The sequence below is a fragment of the Monodelphis domestica genome, chromosome 8 (genome assembly GCF_027887165.1).
Source record: "Monodelphis domestica isolate mMonDom1 chromosome 8, mMonDom1.pri, whole genome shotgun sequence".
NCBI lineage: Eukaryota > Metazoa > Chordata > Mammalia > Didelphimorphia > Didelphidae > Monodelphis > Monodelphis domestica.
The window spans coordinates 52,475,642-52,492,632 of NC_077234.1; the positions used below are offsets into that span (position 1 = coordinate 52,475,642).

The following is a 16,991-nucleotide window of genomic DNA, read 5'->3' on the forward strand; positions in this document are numbered from 1 at the left end:
TATAATTTATCCCAAAAGAACAGAAAGCAAAGGGAAAAAAACAGAACTTTATTGCAAGTTTTAGAATGTAGAGGGTGAAGAGATATAGCTGGAGCTTGGGGATTCAGGATTCTCTGGCTCCTTCCCCCAAATCTCTTCCAAAAGTCTAGAAGGATATGGTGACTGATAGTGCAGTGACTTTCAAGGTGCAAAAGTTAGGCTAGAAGTATACAAGTCCTCTTTTGCTGATAATTTGTTTTGTGATTTTCTTTGTATTCTAGAATTTTAAAACAGTTAACTTCATACCTTCTACTTTTCAAATAAGGCTCTTGACTCGTAAAGGGCTTGCAACTTTTCTTCAAACTCTTTCTTTATTCTTTCTCTAATACTTTACTACCCAAGGAATGGATAAACTGAACCAGGATGCCATTCAGCAGAGCTTGACTTTGAAGTTGTTGGTGGTTCTCCATATTAATGATGCTATTAGAAAATAATTTTGGTAGACTATTGCTAGATCTAAATATATTTATACAATTCAGTTAAATTCAATAAATAATTATTAAATAGCTATCATAAGATACTGTGCTCAGTGTTAGAGATATAAAAATGAAAAAAAATGAGTCCTTGCCCTCAAGATTATCATGATTATTTTAAGAGTTGGGCTTTCATACACATTTATAACCTCATATTTGTTTATATATTTTATATTATATACATTTTTTTCTTTGTGTGTGTGTGTGTGTGTGTAGAGATATATCTAGAGTTAAATAGTTATAGATAACCATAAAAATAGATGTGCACTTTCTTTGGCATAGGAAAGTCCTAATAAGGAGAACCCCCTTCTTCCCCACCAATACTATTCTACTGTTAGTCTACAACTTGTGGAGGAGAGAGTTTCCCTCCAAATTAATTTTATTCTCAATAGTAAGTATTTATTTTCTCTCTCTCTTCTACTTCCCTTGAACAGTGAACAAGGAAAAACAAAATACCCCCATAACAAATGTGCATAGTCAAACAAAACAAATTCCCACATTAACCAAGTCCAAAATGGTGTCTCATTCTGCATTTTAATTTTATGTCCCCTATAGCAGGGAGTGGCAAAATGTTTTATCTTTAGCCCTTTAAGATCTCATGCCCATTGAAGTATCAAGGCATAATTTATTTGAATATGGTCTCATTATTCAATCAGAACATTTTAACATAGGTTATACCAGTTGATAAATTCAGTAATCATTTAAATATATTATTGAGTAGGGATGCAGTCCAACGCAACAATATTGTCATTAGAAGATACATTACTTAGCAGCTTATTATACTGGACTTGAAAATGTTACGAGTGCTCTTTCCAGAAAAAGAGTTGCCCTGGAATTAATATTCTTAAAAAGCTGCATGGAGCCCTAAGTGGTTTGCCCAGGGTCACACAGCCAACATGTGACTCAGGTAGAACTCAACCCAGGTTGTCCTACCTTTGAGATCAGCATTTTATCCACCTTGTTGGGCTGCTTCTTCACACACACACACACACACACACACACACACACACACACACACACAATCATAATGAAAATTACAAGTACATAGGAGAAATCAAACAGAAAGGTGTGAGAGCCTCCAGGAAGGTGGATTCCCTTCCAGCCTGGGAGAAGTCAGAGAATGCTTCCTAGAGGGAATGACATCAGAATGGAGCCTCAGGAAAGTGAAACTTTTCCATTCTTTCTCCAACACTCAGGTCACAACTTTCCAGAGATAGAAACTTTCCTATCCTTGTTCTTCAAAGGGTCTAAACATGTAGAGAAGAGCAGAAGACAAAGCAATTAAATCCTCTGTCATTACAGAATCTAACTTTGGGTTAGGCTGAGACTGTCCCATGGCATGATTCATTCCTTCTGCCCACAAAGTGCTTCATGTACTTGCTGAAAAGCACATGCTATTCCTTTGAAAGTTTCAATGTGTATACTTTAATGGATCATTGAACTATGTTATTTATCTGAGCTGTCAGGCAAGAATTCTACACTGGCATTTCTCCAGTAGGTCTGCAATTGATGTTTTTTAAATTATTGTAAAAAGTCAATACATACTTTATTGGGTCTTTCAGGTGATATGGTGGAAGCAATGATTGATTCTGGAGTCCCAAAAACTGGGTTCAGTTCCTAACCTCCAAAACCTATTACCACTATGACCTGGAGAGCAAGTCATAATGTCTCTCTGCCTCAGTTTCTTTATAAACTGAAGGGATTAGAATTGATGGCTTCTGAGATTTCTGCTCTAAATGTCAAAGTCTAGTGACCTGATTTCATTTGCACAAGGAAACTTTGATATATAATCTGTACAGCTAGATGAAATACAGCCTGAATGTTTTGCATTTGTGATCTTAAAGAATGTCTCCTGTTTACTTTCATAGAGGGGTATGGAATGTCCCATACATGGCTAATGTGTACTTGATTAAAGGGCAGACTCTCCGATCCGAGATGAATGAAAGGAACTATTTTGTCCGTGATAAATTGGATCCTGATATGGCCCTTTGCCGAAATGCAAGGGAAATGGTAAGGTGTACAAAAGCAGTTAGCTTTAATCTTTCTTGCTTTTCTGGTTTTGTTTGTCATCATGTTTGAATTGTATACATGTCTTTCTACTTGTAAGTACTGGCCAATTTTTTTGAAATTTCTTTATAGAGAAACAGATGATTCTGGCAAATTATTTTTTAAGGACAAAATTTTCTCTTTCAAGCACAAAGAGAAAAGTAATAGAAATGGGTTGGCATAATTTATTATTAATAGTTACAGAGCAAACAGTTCCAAATTATCTAATTATATCACTGGCCTCCATGCCCTTGGACAGGTTGTCCCTAATCCCTGGAATGCACTTTCTTCTAATCTCTGTCCCATGGAATCCTCAGTTTTCCTCAAGGTTCAGTAAAGGTGCCACTTCCCTTTCCTGTTGGGTGACTGGAACTTTCTGACTCCTCAAATTATCCTGCATTTATTAAAGTGTGCACAGGGGGCAGCTAGGTGGCTCATTGGATTGAGAACCAAACCTAGAGATGGGAGGTCCTAGGTTCAAATCTGGCCTCAGCCACTTCCTAGTTGTGTGACCCTGGGCAAGTCACTTAACCCCCATTGCCTAGCCCTTACCACTCTTCTGCCTTGGAGCCAATACACAGTATTGACTCCAAGATGGAAGGTAAGGGTTTAAAAAATAAAGTGTACAAAAGTTTGTCCTTTAGAAAAATTCCAGTTCCTTGAAGGCAGGGACTGTTTTTTATTTATCCTCCCACAATACTCTTGAGGACACTAGGTACTTAACAAATACCTATAGAATGAAATTGAATTCATCAATTCCTAAATCTAATAGACAATCAAAATCCTGTTGGTAAGTAGCCAGTAGCCAAGCGTAATGTCTTATTGTTCAATAGCTTCTGATGTCATCATCATTGACATTTTTACAGCAATTAGAAGATTGCACAGTTCTTTAAATATATAATCTCATTCCATTCTTAGGATGACCCTGCAAAATCAGTACTGGGAATTTTGACCATCATTTTCAACCTAGGTCAATTTATTCCTTATTAGGCAAACTGAGGAATTCCTTCTCTCTAGGGCTCACCATATTATTAGTGTGTTTACCTTATTGGCTAAACCCATTTCATCTTTGAACTCTGTAGGTGGCTACCAACTTGGTAGAATGAATCATTTATTAAGCACCTACTATGTGATAAGCATTGGATCAACACCAAAGAAAGCCTCATTCAGGAGGTGGCATCTGAGTTGGACAGTGTGGGAGCCATTTAGCTTTTAATCTTGGCATATAAAAGCTTTTTTTTAAAAATTCTAATTAAATTTTTAAATATTCAAAAAAGTTGGCAGGTATTTTTAAAAAATTTAACCAAGGCATGTGGTATTCTATCATGTTTGTTTTTCATACAAAACCAAATTCATTGTGATACTTATTGAATATTCTTAGCTCTAGCAGTTGCAATCTTTGCACGACGTGTTCGTATTTGGCTAATATGACTTTCATAGCACCTTACAGAATGGCCTTCTCTTTCTTTTTTCACCTGTTTTTTAACCCAATGCCTCAAAACAAAAACAAGCCCTACTGCAGCACGAGCTTTGTTATTACAAATAAACAGAAATGGGGGCTGGAGTTGTGTCTTTGTCCTGTTGTGAGCTTGGCTTATACTGCATGTTGTCCATGTGGGACATTTCAGAATGTCAGCTTTTGATCAAGGGCTGTTATTTTCTGTTTGTCTAAGAATACCTGAGAGAGAGGATGACAGGTCAACTTATACAATGCTTCTCCTTCATTTTAGACTATACAAAGGGAAAAAGACTCCCCTACTCCGGAAACATTCCAAATGCTCAGCCCCCCAAAGGTGTCATTTTATTTTATTATATTTTTAGTTAATGTCAGATACAGTATACTGTTTTGAAGTAAATGTCTTCTTTTCTTGTAACTGCTTAGTTTGGTATATACATATATCTATTATTGATTTTGGCTTTAGACAGTGTTTATTTGGGGAGGGCAGGTTTGCATTTTGTAATAAAACTTGTAAAAGTCCAGAAAGTTGATGGACTATGGAACTGGTTGTCAAGGATACTGGATTTCTATTAGTGATCCTATATTGACCTTATATCTATGGTTTAGAAATTCAAATGACTTTGCTCTCAAATTTTCCCCTTCCATAAATAATGTTAATATTGTGCTTGCCAATAGTTTTCTCAGGCATTGCTATATCTTGGAAGTGGATATGATATGGTTTCATTTGGTACAGTTTGATTTGGTTATTGTAAACTCCATAGTTAGATATGGTGACCATCATTTCTTAGTACGGTTGTAGAGACATCAGGATTACCTATATTGCTAAGGTCAGCTTATGGACCTGTTTGTTTGTTTGTTTGTTTTATTGTTGTTGAGGATGTGATTTTTCTGAAAGCCTGTTATTTTAGTGATGGAATAAAGAGCAAAGGTATTATTTACAAAGTTAGGCAAAGTTGAGTTTGATTTGTTGGTGTTCAGTATTCTTGGTTAAATTTAGGTTAATATTTTCTGTGAGGCGTGCCCAATAGATGGAAGGCAACAAACATGAGCTTGGACAGACTTTGGGAGAGAGAATAAGAAAGGAGGGCTTGGCATGCCGTAGTCCATAGGGTCATGCAGAGTAGGTCATGACTGAACAACATGCCCAATTGAGTACTATTTTAATTGCTCATCATGATGCAAAGACAACCCTTTGTTCTCAAAGCACATATTTAGGCAATTTCTGGAAAGCTGAAAAGGTTTTGTGTCCAGATTTGCAGTTGGGCCATATCTTTTCTGTCAGAGATTCAGCCCAAGTATGTTCAGAGAAACTTGTTGCCAGTAGGGTGCCTATAGAGTTTTGAAATTTTGCTGATTAAAGTAACTCATATGATGGTCTTCTAAGTGATGAATGGGCTGCTGTCTGCATTGGTAGAGAATCATTGAGAGTAATGAACCTTTGGTCCTGGAAGAACTAAATTAATTAAGTATAAAAATTGTGTGATTGCTCAGGAATAGTTAAAGGAGCACCATACAAGACTGGAATGCAGGAACATTGTATTGGTTTATAAAAGGAAAAATTTTTGCTGAAATTCATTTTTAATAGTCTGGTTTCTGTAATGCTTTCACATTGCACCATCTAATGTCAATGGAAAGGATTGAAAATTGAAAAAACACCAGTATAACATTTTTGCCATAATTATGTTATTTTAACATTTTTTTCAGCCTTAAAATTATCTTTGAAAATCATGGTTTCCTCCATTATGGAGAAAACAACACCAATGACAAATAATTCTGTAGATGATTCTGGGACAAGCAGGGGAATGGAAATATGGGAAAGGTACAGTAATAAGTTGTTAGAAAGTTATTTTAAATTTTTTCTTTTAGGCTGAAAAAAATGCAATTAACCAAAAGGAGCACATTTCTTTAAAAAACACATTTGCTTTATACTTGATATTAAGTATGGTAGCCTTCCTCTAACATGATTGTATCTGTATATATGTTGGTGACACAATCAACTCTTGATTATTTGGGGTCTAATGGGGAATTTTGTGCTCCCCAGTTGATAATCATATTTATTACTACACAAAAAAAAAATAAGAGAGAGTTCAATTTAAATCAGTCCCTTATTTGGAACTAAAAGAGTTGTGGAATGTCTGGGAGAAATCAGAGAACTTACTAAAGTGAGGTTGGGGAAATATGCATCAGTTCTATTAGTTGATATTGTTACCCTAACTATGTCCCATAGATATATAATCAAGAGTTGACTATTGACTGTTCTCTATTTACTTTGAGGATATGACTCAAAATACTAAAAGAATTTGACTCTTTCTTTAGCTAGCGGTACTGGTAGTGTGCTTTCTCATGATGTGTGATTTCAAAGATGTCCAACAATAAAGTGTAGTATTGAGAAATTCTTATTATTTTAAAGCTTTTTTCTTTTTTATAGAATTTCACACAGTTTATATATGTTTGATTAAAAAGAAATGCAAAAGAATAGACATCACTTTGTGTATTTAATTTATGCATGCATTAGAGCAAAATGCCTATTTGAAAGAGAAAAAAACAGGTATTTGCCTTTGGTTTCTTAATAAGCAATTTTATTTTTAAAGTGATAGAGGCTGAACCTGTCATTTCATTGATAGAGGTGAATCTTCTTAAGGAAATTTATTCTATCAATAGAGTTTGGCAACTTTAATGCAATTTATAATCTTTGAGAATTTATGTCTAGTGCTCAAAGAGCTCATGTGACTTGCACACAGCCAGTGTACAAGACAGCTAGGTGGCACAGAGCACTGGGCTTGGAATTAGGAAGACTCATCTCCATAAATTCAAATCTGGCCTCAGATACTTATTACCAGTGTGACCCCTGGGCAAATGAACCTTGTTTGCCTTGATTTCTTCATCTTTAAAAATGAACTAGAGAAGGAAATGGCAAGCCACTCCAGTGTTTCTGCCAAGAAAACCTGAAAGGGATCACCAAGAGTTGGAAACAACTAAAATGACAAAATGTCAACATTTTTAAAATTCAAATCTTCCTGGTTTCAAGACCATTTCTTTATCTGCTTAACCAAGCTGCCACTGTTTATTACAAGAAAAATCCACTTTTTGATGTCTAGATTTAGAAGTCAATGAAATATTCCATTCTAGCTCTTTCATTTTTTAAAATTGCATGTGAATACTGTGAACTGTTTGTGTGCTGTGTGTTTTTTGATTAAAATGAAAAGCAAAACAATAGACATTATTTTGTGTATTTAATTTATGTATGTATTAGAACAAAACTGAAGATGCATGCTTAAATGTTAAATATTTTTAAGACAGGAAAGTATCATTATTTAAAATGTATTTTCTTCCTAGCTTAAGTTAATTCTCTTGCTGTTTTTCTCTAAAATTGCTAATGCTGTTCTCTTTGCTACATAGGGTGTGTTCATGTACATTTCTAACAGACATGAGTTTGGAAGGCTATTATCCACTGCTAATTATAATACTTCCCATTATAATAATGACTTGTGGCAGATTTTCGAAAATCCAGTGGTATGTATTCCAGAGTTACAGTGACTTAATTTTACTTGAAATGTGGAATGGGTATAATATACAAGGTAATTGATGGGTAACAGTTACAAGTTGAAGCACATGTTCCTTTGCAGGTACATATTATTCAGATAAGAGACAACTGTGGTTCAGTGGTTAAGAGCACTGTGCTTGGAGTCAGGAAGCCCTAAATTCAAACCCAGTCTCAGACACTTCTTAACTATGTGACCCTGGACAACTCACTTCATCTTTGATTACCTGAGAAAGATCCACTGGAGAAGGAAATGACAAGCCATTCCAGTATCTTTCCAAAGAAAACCTCATCAATAGCTATGGTCCAGGTGGTCATAAAGAATCAGACATGATTGAATGACTGTACGATGACAACATTATTCAGATCATAGTCCAGACTAGATATTTTTGCCATGCAAAGCCAGCCCAGAAATGACCCTGAGTTACCTACTGCATGTGAAAAATTAAACTGAATTGGGATTAACTATCCCTTCAGACTGGATGGTTTCCACCAATCTGGAAGGCATCAATATTATGTTCTCTAAAAAGCATCCTCCCATTTTTCATCTCCAGCACTCTCAGGAAGCTTGTTTGAGCAAGTGCAACATGAGCAATTGTACTTTGATGCATATGAGTAGAATTCCAGATGCTTGTTTGGAAAACACATACTCAACTTTGCTCTTTTAAAGCTTATGTCATTGAGCTTATGAGGTGGCATGAAGAGTCTCTAGTGAACATTTCATGGACAGGAAGCTGTTGCATTTAGCATATAAGGAAAAGTCTAGGTTTAGAGAATGAGCTTCTTTTTTCTACTTTCACAAGGATTTCTTTTTAATTTAGCCTCTTTAGGACAAATGTACTTTCTCATTGAATGCATGACAAATTTTTCATTAGACAGGTTGGCACACTTGTACAAGGAAAAGAATTGACTTCTAGTATCCACAAAACATTGGCCTTTATCCTTTGTTTCTACTTAACTCAATTTCAGTCTGTTTGATGAAGACTGCCATTTTATTTTCAGTTTTTATAGGGTCAGTCAGCATCTAAAGAATGGTGTTATCTGATTATACCCATCTACTCTCTTGAATAGAGCCTGGATTTCCTTTGAAGTCTTAGGACATTGAAATACTGTTCACTTTTGGTGTCTATCTCTCATCTTATGGAGAGTAGGATTGAGAAAAGGCGTTCCCCAGGGATAGTAGAATTACCCATTTTATTTTACTTTTAAATGGTTGTTATTTTGGAGAGAGATTTTTTCTAAAAAACATGTCCTGTAGTCCAGCAGGGACTGTAAAATTTCAGGTTAGTCTCAAAATCTCTGGAGGGGATATATAGTATGAGCCACAGGAACTAGTTGGGAACTATTCTTCTCCTGTGCCCCACCCAGGGGCTTTTTTTGCCTCCGGTAAGATTGTCCTAGTCAAAATGGCTCATGAGAAATGGATTTTAGGTGAAATAATATTGGGTTTCCTATAATTATGAGATAGAAAACGGTTAAAGGTGAAGTATAAATGGTTTCTCATACCTTATGTGAAATCGACTTAATCCAGACATATAAGAATTTGTTGAAAATTCAACAATCACTGAGATAAATCACCTATCGGTTAGGTTAGGATTCATTCTTTATACAGAGAAAAAGGTTTAAATACTATCCAAATGCTAATTATTATGCATTGTCTCCACTTGGAGAAAATGTAGTAAATATCTGAATTATTTAAAAGTGGAAGAGGAAGAGGCAGGGAATAAGCATTTAATAATGTCTACTATGTGCCAGGTGCTATGTTTAGCACTTTACAAAACTTCTCTTTGATACTCACAACAATCCTATAAAGTAAATATCATCATGATTTCCATTTTACAGTTAAAGAAAATGATGGAGATACCTTAAGTGATGCCCAAGTTCATACATTGTCCAGGGTCAAATTTGAACTACAATCTTCCAAATTCCAGGCTCAGCCTTTCAGGCTCTGTGCCACCTAGCTGCATCTAAGTAATAATTCCCTAAATATCTGTATTTATTCCACATATTCATATTCCGCATGAAGTTGCTTCAGTTTGTTTTGGGTTCTTTGCCATGTATATACAATGACACCTAATTTATTGTTTAACCATATTTGACTTTGGCATAGCTAGAAATAGAATTAAATAGAGCAAAGAATCATAGGAAAAGAGATTCATTGAATTCTGCTGGTTTGATCTCTTTTCCATGACTGCTATTTGTATATTTTTAAATGACTCCATGTTTAAATTAAAAGGGACCTTTTCCTCATAATAAAATGTTTGGGATGTATGAATGTAGTTATTAGACCAAATATAAAACAGACATGAGTTCGGATAAATGTTTCTTAGCTTTAAATCCCCAAGCTATAATTATGGGTTGCAACATATGGAAATATTTGTTGAACAAACTTAATAGTTAGGTTTATTTTGTGTACATGCTATATATACTTAATAATTAAAGCTGGCATTTATATAATGCTTAAATGTTTGCCAAGCAAAAACATTTATCTAATTTGATCCTCACAATATCCCTGAGAGGAGATGCTATTATTATTTCCATTTATACATAGAATAGCTGAGGCACAGAGGCTAAGTGACATGTCCAAGGTCATACAACTATAAGTGTCTGAGGCTAGGTTTTAACCCAGGACCTCCTGATTCCAGATCCAGTGATGTTCTTGTTGTTTCCCCAGATAGAAGGGATCAGAGACATTTCATTTTTTGTCTTTGTGTCTCTAGTAGTTATGACAATGTCTGGTACAATTAACCATATAAAAGGATGTTAATAATAAGAGAAATGCAAATTGCAATTACCCTGATATTTCCCCAACTATAACAAGAGATATAAATGCTTAATAAGTGCTTTTTTTAACCCTTATATTCTATCTTAGAATCTTATAGAGCAGTCATCTTATAGAATGAGGCAGAGCAAGCTAGGTGGCTCAGCATTTGGAGTAATGGTCCTGTAGTCAGGAATATTCATCTTTCCAAGTTCAAATCCAGCCTCAGACACTTACTATGTGATTCTGGGCAAGTCCCTTAACCCTGTCTGCCTAAGTTTCCTTTTTTTTTTTGTAAAAGGAGCTGGAGAAGGAAATGGCAAACCACTCCAGCATTTTTGCCAAGAAAACCCCAAATAAGATCACAAAGAGTCATATACACATGAAAATCACTGAACATTAATTAATAATGATAGGCAACCAACATTTAAGTCCAATTATCAGATGCATGCCATTGTCACCACATATCTAGATTCTATCTGTGACAAGTAGTAGCTGAATAAATAGCATAAACATTTTGTAAAATGCTTGTATTTCATATTTGGCTGGTGTTATGTTATCCAAAATATGCCTGACTTAATCTGCTTGATTGGTTCCTTGCAGGACTGGAAGGAAAGATATATAAACCATAACTATTCCAAGATCTTCACGGAAAATTTAGTGGAGCAGGTTTGTGATAGTGATTAGTGTACAGAACGAAATGTAGGAACTTGGTTATTTCTGGGGCAAGGACTGTTAATTCTATATTACTTTGAATTGTAATAGTAGTAATAAGGTTGGGAAGATTGCTGATGGAAATTGAGTATATGCTTTTGCTAGAATCCACCCGTAATACTCAATTAGAAATGTGAGTATAAGAATGAATATAGCTTATTGTAAGGAACAATGAAAGATTTTTTGAAAAATGTTAAGTTCATATTTCTATATAATTGCTTTAAAGAACATAGCAACTGGAAAATATTTTAAGAACATCTTGACTTTGAGTGACAAAGTAAACATCAGCTTTTATTATATCTTAGGGTAGTTTAATAGTTTGTCTTTAAATGAATCTATCTACAACCACTTTGTTTAAATTCATCTTAGTTTAAATGTATCTTAGTACTAACAAATCTATTAGTGCTCAATTCTGTGCTCTATGGTTTTCCTTAACCATATCTCAGAGTGGTTCTAGTTGCACAAAGACCAGAGAAGGCCCTTAATTGTTTTATTTCCTACCTTGACCCAGCAGAGATGGATCTGATTTATCAACCTAAATTCCAGCAAGATCTTACATGAATTCCTCCAACTGTGACACTTTTTCTAGAGCTTCCCCTTGATCTTGTTATTGCAATCCTCTCATAGCTACCATTTTTTTGGTTTTTTTTTTCAACTTATTTCCTTTTATCATATGCATGTGAGTCATCCTATCTCCTACTTTCTTTAAGAGAGGGTTGTCTTCATGTACTTCATTGGCTCCCTAGAATTTTATGTACACATTCATTGATCTCTTGTCTTGATTGACACCTGACTTTGGCACAAGAGCAGATGTCTACCACAAGCTGAATGCCTCACTTTAATTCTTTCCCAAAGAACAAAAGTATTATATTAACATCTGCCATGGCTCCAATATGAGTATCCCTGAAATAACTCAACTATCCAAAGGGCTTGTTTCAAGCCCTTTTAGATTAGAGTCAATGTCTCTCCTGCTTACCAAAACATACAAATAAATAACTAAAGAAATAAGTAAAACACCATGTACTTTACTCATCACTTTTTATAAAAAGGATTTGTTTTTTATTTATTTTTTATAGATTACACATTTTTAATAATCATTCTCTGACATTTTGTGATCTTTGTTCTCTTCCTCCTTCCCACTCCTTCTCTGAGATGGCATGTAATATGGCATAAGTTATACATGTGTTATTATACAAAACTTATTTCCATGTTCATATTGTGAAAGAAGTCACATATCACACTAGAGAAAAATTCATGGAAGAAATAAGGAATTCTTCAATTTGCATTCAGACTTTATCAATTCCTTCTATGGTGGCAGATAGCCTTTTCCATCATGAGACCCTTAGAATTATCTTGGATCCTTGCATTGTAGGAAAAGGGATTTTCAAATGTTTTATTTTATATTAGCAATTATTTGTATATTCTCATGCCCTTTTTACTTTTACCTACTAATAATATGAAAGTTACACTCATGTTGATGATTTTTTCCCCTTTTGATAGCCTTGCCCAGATGTCTTTTGGTTCCCGATATTTTCTGAAAAAGCTTGTGATGAATTAGTGGAAGAAATGGAACACTATGGACAGTGGTCTGGGGGAAAGCACCATGTATGTTGCAACTTTTAATATAAAATAATTTATTCTTTATGTGTGAATAAAGGAGCCAATTATTACAGGCAGTAGAAGATGAAGTCACATCTGAGTTTCCTATAAGGTCATGCTGTACATATTAAATATCTTCAGTTATTTCATAGGATAGGGGGGAAAGTACTTCAATGGAAATTTGTCAGGAAATCTAGATTCTCTCTGTCATAAAGTAGCAATGTGATATTGGATAAATCACTTCACTTGATTAATAAGAGGCAGCTAGGGGTAGTAGAGAGAACACCAGACTTGGTGTGATTAAGATCCAAATTTGAATCCCATCTCAGGTACATGAAAACTATGTGATCATGAGAAAAGAACTTAATTTCTTTCCACCTCAGTTTCTTCTCTATAAGGTGGTGAGAACAGAGCACCTAACTCATGGGGATCTTTATGATGATGGAAGGAGATGATAAATTCAAAATGTCTTACAAGCTTAAGAGTGCATATTTATTCATAATTAATATGAGCCATCACGATTATTTTTTTTGGTTTCAAATATCTTCACCAGCACTAAAATTTGTAAAAGAGACTGAGTGTCTTAAATTCACGTATTTTATTTGTTCTCTGAAATGACAATTTTCTAAAAGAACTCAGTGGATAGTTTGTTAGCCTTGGAGTCAGGAAAACCTAAATTTCTAATTCTTCCTCAAACACTCAGCTCTCTGACTTCTCCCCCAAAAAGTCATTTAATTTCAGCCTCAGTTTCCTTCCCTATATGAGGAGGATAATGATAGCAACTATGTCACTGGATTGTGAGAATTAAATAAGATGAGAATGTAAAGAGTTTTATGAATCTAAAATGCTATATTACTGATAGTAGTAGTAGTAGTAATACTAATAGTGGTAGTAATAATAATAGTAGTGATTGTAGTAGTAATAAAAGTAATAGTACTAGTAATTGTAGTAGTAGTAGTAGTAAAAATAATAGTAATAACAGTGGTAGTAATAGTAGTAGTAAATGTGAAGTAGTAGAAGTAGTACTAGTAATTGTAGTAGTAGTAATAGTAGAAATAAAAGTAATAAGAGTTGTAGTAGTAATTTTAATAATAATATTAGTGGTATTAATAATAGAGTAGTAGTAGTAGTAGTAGTAGTAGTAGTAGTAGTAGTAGTAGTAGTAGTAGTAGTAGTAGTAGTAGTAGTAGTAGTAGTAGTAGTAATAGTAGTTAACATGAGGGAACCAAAATTTCTTCTCATAAAAGTGTGAAGTAGACTGTTTAGCTATGGTGCATTCTGATTGGCATTGATGTTCCATGCCAAACACTTAACAGCAACTGTTATTGTCAAGGAAAGAAAGGCTTTAATAGGTTTCTACTCTATAATGTATTTTAGGCAGGACCTGACTTCAGGTTTTTCTGGCACCAAATCTAACATTCTATTCCCTATTTTTTTTTTTGCTGGGGGAGCATTCTATGAGCTGAAAAATATAAGAGATCTGATATACTGGATTTGAAAGTAAATCTTCTGACAAATCCAGCCCTCTTGCTACTACATCACTTTGTTAGACTGAAAGGAGATGATGAAGAAGACTACAGGGACAGCTTGCCTATGACTGATAATACAAAATACAGATGTTCTACTAGTAAAACCATCTAAGAAAAAAATGTTTCTCATTATTTTTTAGTTACCTCATCATGCAGATTTTTAAAGAAATTATAGAGTATTCTTTCTTATTATGGCTAGATCGCTTGGGTAGCTATGGAAATCCAGTTGTTAGCTAAGCTATTTTGGTGGTTGTAATTTTAGGGCAGATGGCCAATCATTACTGAGCAGCTGGCTCTTTTACTGCCCGTTATGATTTTGTTGTTGGAAAACGTACAAGAAAATTTAAGTGTGAGTAGTACATAGGTCAGACTTGATGATGATGGTTATGATGTTGTTATTAGGATAGCCGTATATCTGGTGGTTATGAAAATGTCCCAACTGATGATATCCACATGAAGCAAATTGGATTGGAGAATGAATGGCTTCATTTTATCAGAGAATTCATAGCACCAGTTACACTGAAAGTTTTTGCTGGCTACTATACAAAGGTATTTAAATCCCTCTTCACCCTCGCCCCTGCCCCAACTTTACTTTTAGAGTATGTGTGTGTTAACACACATATTAACTTAATTTTTTCTGATTTATTCTGTTGTTTCAGGGATTTGCATTGCTGAATTTTGTAGTTAAGTATTCTCCCGATCGACAGCGTTCCCTCAGACCCCATCATGACTCCTCAACATTTACAATTAATATTGCTCTCAACAATGTAGGAGAAGATTTTCAGGTAATTTAGAAATGCAATGATTTTATGTTTAAGATAGAAAAAATGCTTGTCTCAAAACCTTTCCTTGAGTTTTTCCAAAATAGTTTTCTTATGTGGATAACTTGGTTGAAATTATAGTATCTTTAGAAAGTAAAATGAACTCACTGAACTAGTTCTCTTCTTTTCTTCCTAGGGAGGTGGATGCAAATTTCTAAGGTATAATTGCTCTATTGAGTCACCCAGAAAAGGCTGGAGCTTCATGCATCCTGGAAGACTTACTCATTTGCACGAAGGACTTCCTATTATAAATGGAACAAGATATATTGCAGTATCATTTATTGATCCATAAATTATTTCCCTCCCATCAAACCAAGTTGCCTTTTATTTTTGAATGGCCATTCTACAAAAAGAAAAAAAAGTGTTTTTTTCAAAGTTATCAGTGAGAAGAAAAGAGAATTATTTAAATAACTTCTACAAAGCAGCTTCACTTGGGACAAAAATTTTGAATATTTTTGCTTTTAATTATTCCATACGTGTATGCAGTTGTCTGCTCTGAGCCTTGAGTCACAGGTTAAAAGAGAAAAAAGGGGAGAAAAAGTACCTACGCTGCTCTTGGAAAGGATGAAAGAATTAACTTTGATTTGGTTATTTTAGTTACTCAATAATTTAGACACGGTACAAGTGAAATCTGAGGTTTGCAATATTTGTTTTCTTATTTAGTAAAGCAGTCCCAGAAGAATTGTGTTGACTGCTGTTTAGGGGAAAGAGTCAAAGTGTATATAATAGACAAGCAAAATTTAAAGCCCCAGGAGCCTAGAATCTTTGATCTGAATTTGCCTTTAATTCTCATTCCTGTTGTGGTGCTGGTTTCTGGTGTACCTCTCTTTCACATATTCCTTAAACTTCTGAAGCATCTTTCTTCTAATGAAGCTTAAGAAGAGGATTGCTGTTTAAGTGGCCTGAAGAATAGGAAAACTACAAATTCTTCCTGTTACCTCAAGTATATATTGCTGAATGTGTCATCAAGAAAGAGAACTGAATTTTGTATGATCACCAAGTGTCCTTCAACCCAAATGTTATTTTTGAAAAGCCAGAAAATAGTAAAAAATAAAAAGTAGAAAAATTTCATCCAAACTATAGGTAAATTTTATAAATAACATTTCTTGTTTTAAGTACTTGAATTTTATATCAGGAAAATGAAGTTGTTGAGCCTATCTTCTTTCTGTTATTCCCTTTCCTTTTTTTAAAAAAAATCTTTCTATCCCTCCTCCAATTTATTACTTTGTTTTATTATTTTTTGCCTTTATTCTTCATTCTTCTATTCTCCGTTTTCTACATTCTCCTTAATACCCCTCTTAATTGTAGGGGAGATGGGTGGGCTCATCAAAATAAGTGTGTGTTGACTTATTTCCATCTAGTTTTATGAATCAGCTTTAAGAGTTCTTACTGTAGCTACTGTTTGTAATTTAAAGATTAAACTTGAAAAAGAACAAAAAAAAATCTTAAATCATGGTGCCAAAAACCATTATTCTAACACCATGTGTTAGAAACTTGTGATAAATAAAGAGAAAAAGAGAGAAATTTTGAGTTTTAAAAAATGTATTAGTAAAGATCTTTTAAAGGGTATTAATAAAGATCTGAGTTTGTGTGTATGTTTTATACACATGTTCTTTTCATCTTTCATCTTTTTTATTTTTTCCAATTATACATAAAAACAGTTTTAAACATTAGTTTTCTAAAATTTTGAGTTCCAAGTTCTTTCCCTCCACCCCTCCACCTTCCCTGAGACAATAAGCAATTGGATACAGGTAATACATCACATTCTTTTCAAAGAAAAAATGAAAGAAGAACGAGCTCCTACTCTTTCCATTTATACACAATGCCACAGAAAGGTAAGTGTATTACTTTTCCTAATTTTGAAATTTTGTATCCAGCATATTTAGTGCTTTAAAACACAGGCAAATAGAGAAATTATGTTCATAAAATTTCTACATAGTTGGATTTGTATGGGACTTTAAAGATCACCTAGCCTAATTCTGACTATATATAAATTTTATGAATAATAT

General features: G+C 34.3%; 1 protein-coding gene across 2 annotated transcripts in view; it reads left to right on the plus strand.

The window, feature by feature from the left end:
• PLOD2 (procollagen-lysine,2-oxoglutarate 5-dioxygenase 2) overlaps window positions 1-16,577 on the plus strand; it is a 106,309-nt gene extending 89,732 nt beyond the window's left edge. Inside the window, exons 13-20 of one of the 2 annotated variants that reach the window (XM_001371757.4) lie at window positions 2,381-2,522; window positions 4,289-4,351; window positions 7,417-7,530; window positions 10,923-10,988; window positions 12,534-12,638; window positions 14,564-14,710; window positions 14,821-14,946; window positions 15,119-16,577. In XM_001371757.4, coding sequence (XP_001371794.1) covers window positions 2,381-2,522; window positions 4,289-4,351; window positions 7,417-7,530; window positions 10,923-10,988; window positions 12,534-12,638; window positions 14,564-14,710; window positions 14,821-14,946; window positions 15,119-15,274 — 919 coding nt within the window. In that variant the 3' untranslated portion in view covers window positions 15,275-16,577. The remainder of the gene's footprint in view (window positions 1-2,380; window positions 2,523-4,288; window positions 4,352-7,416; window positions 7,531-10,922; window positions 10,989-12,533; window positions 12,639-14,563; window positions 14,711-14,820; window positions 14,947-15,118) is intronic. The other variant, XM_007502093.3, reaches the window with a different exon arrangement.
• Window positions 16,578-16,991: the final 414 nt, after the last annotated feature.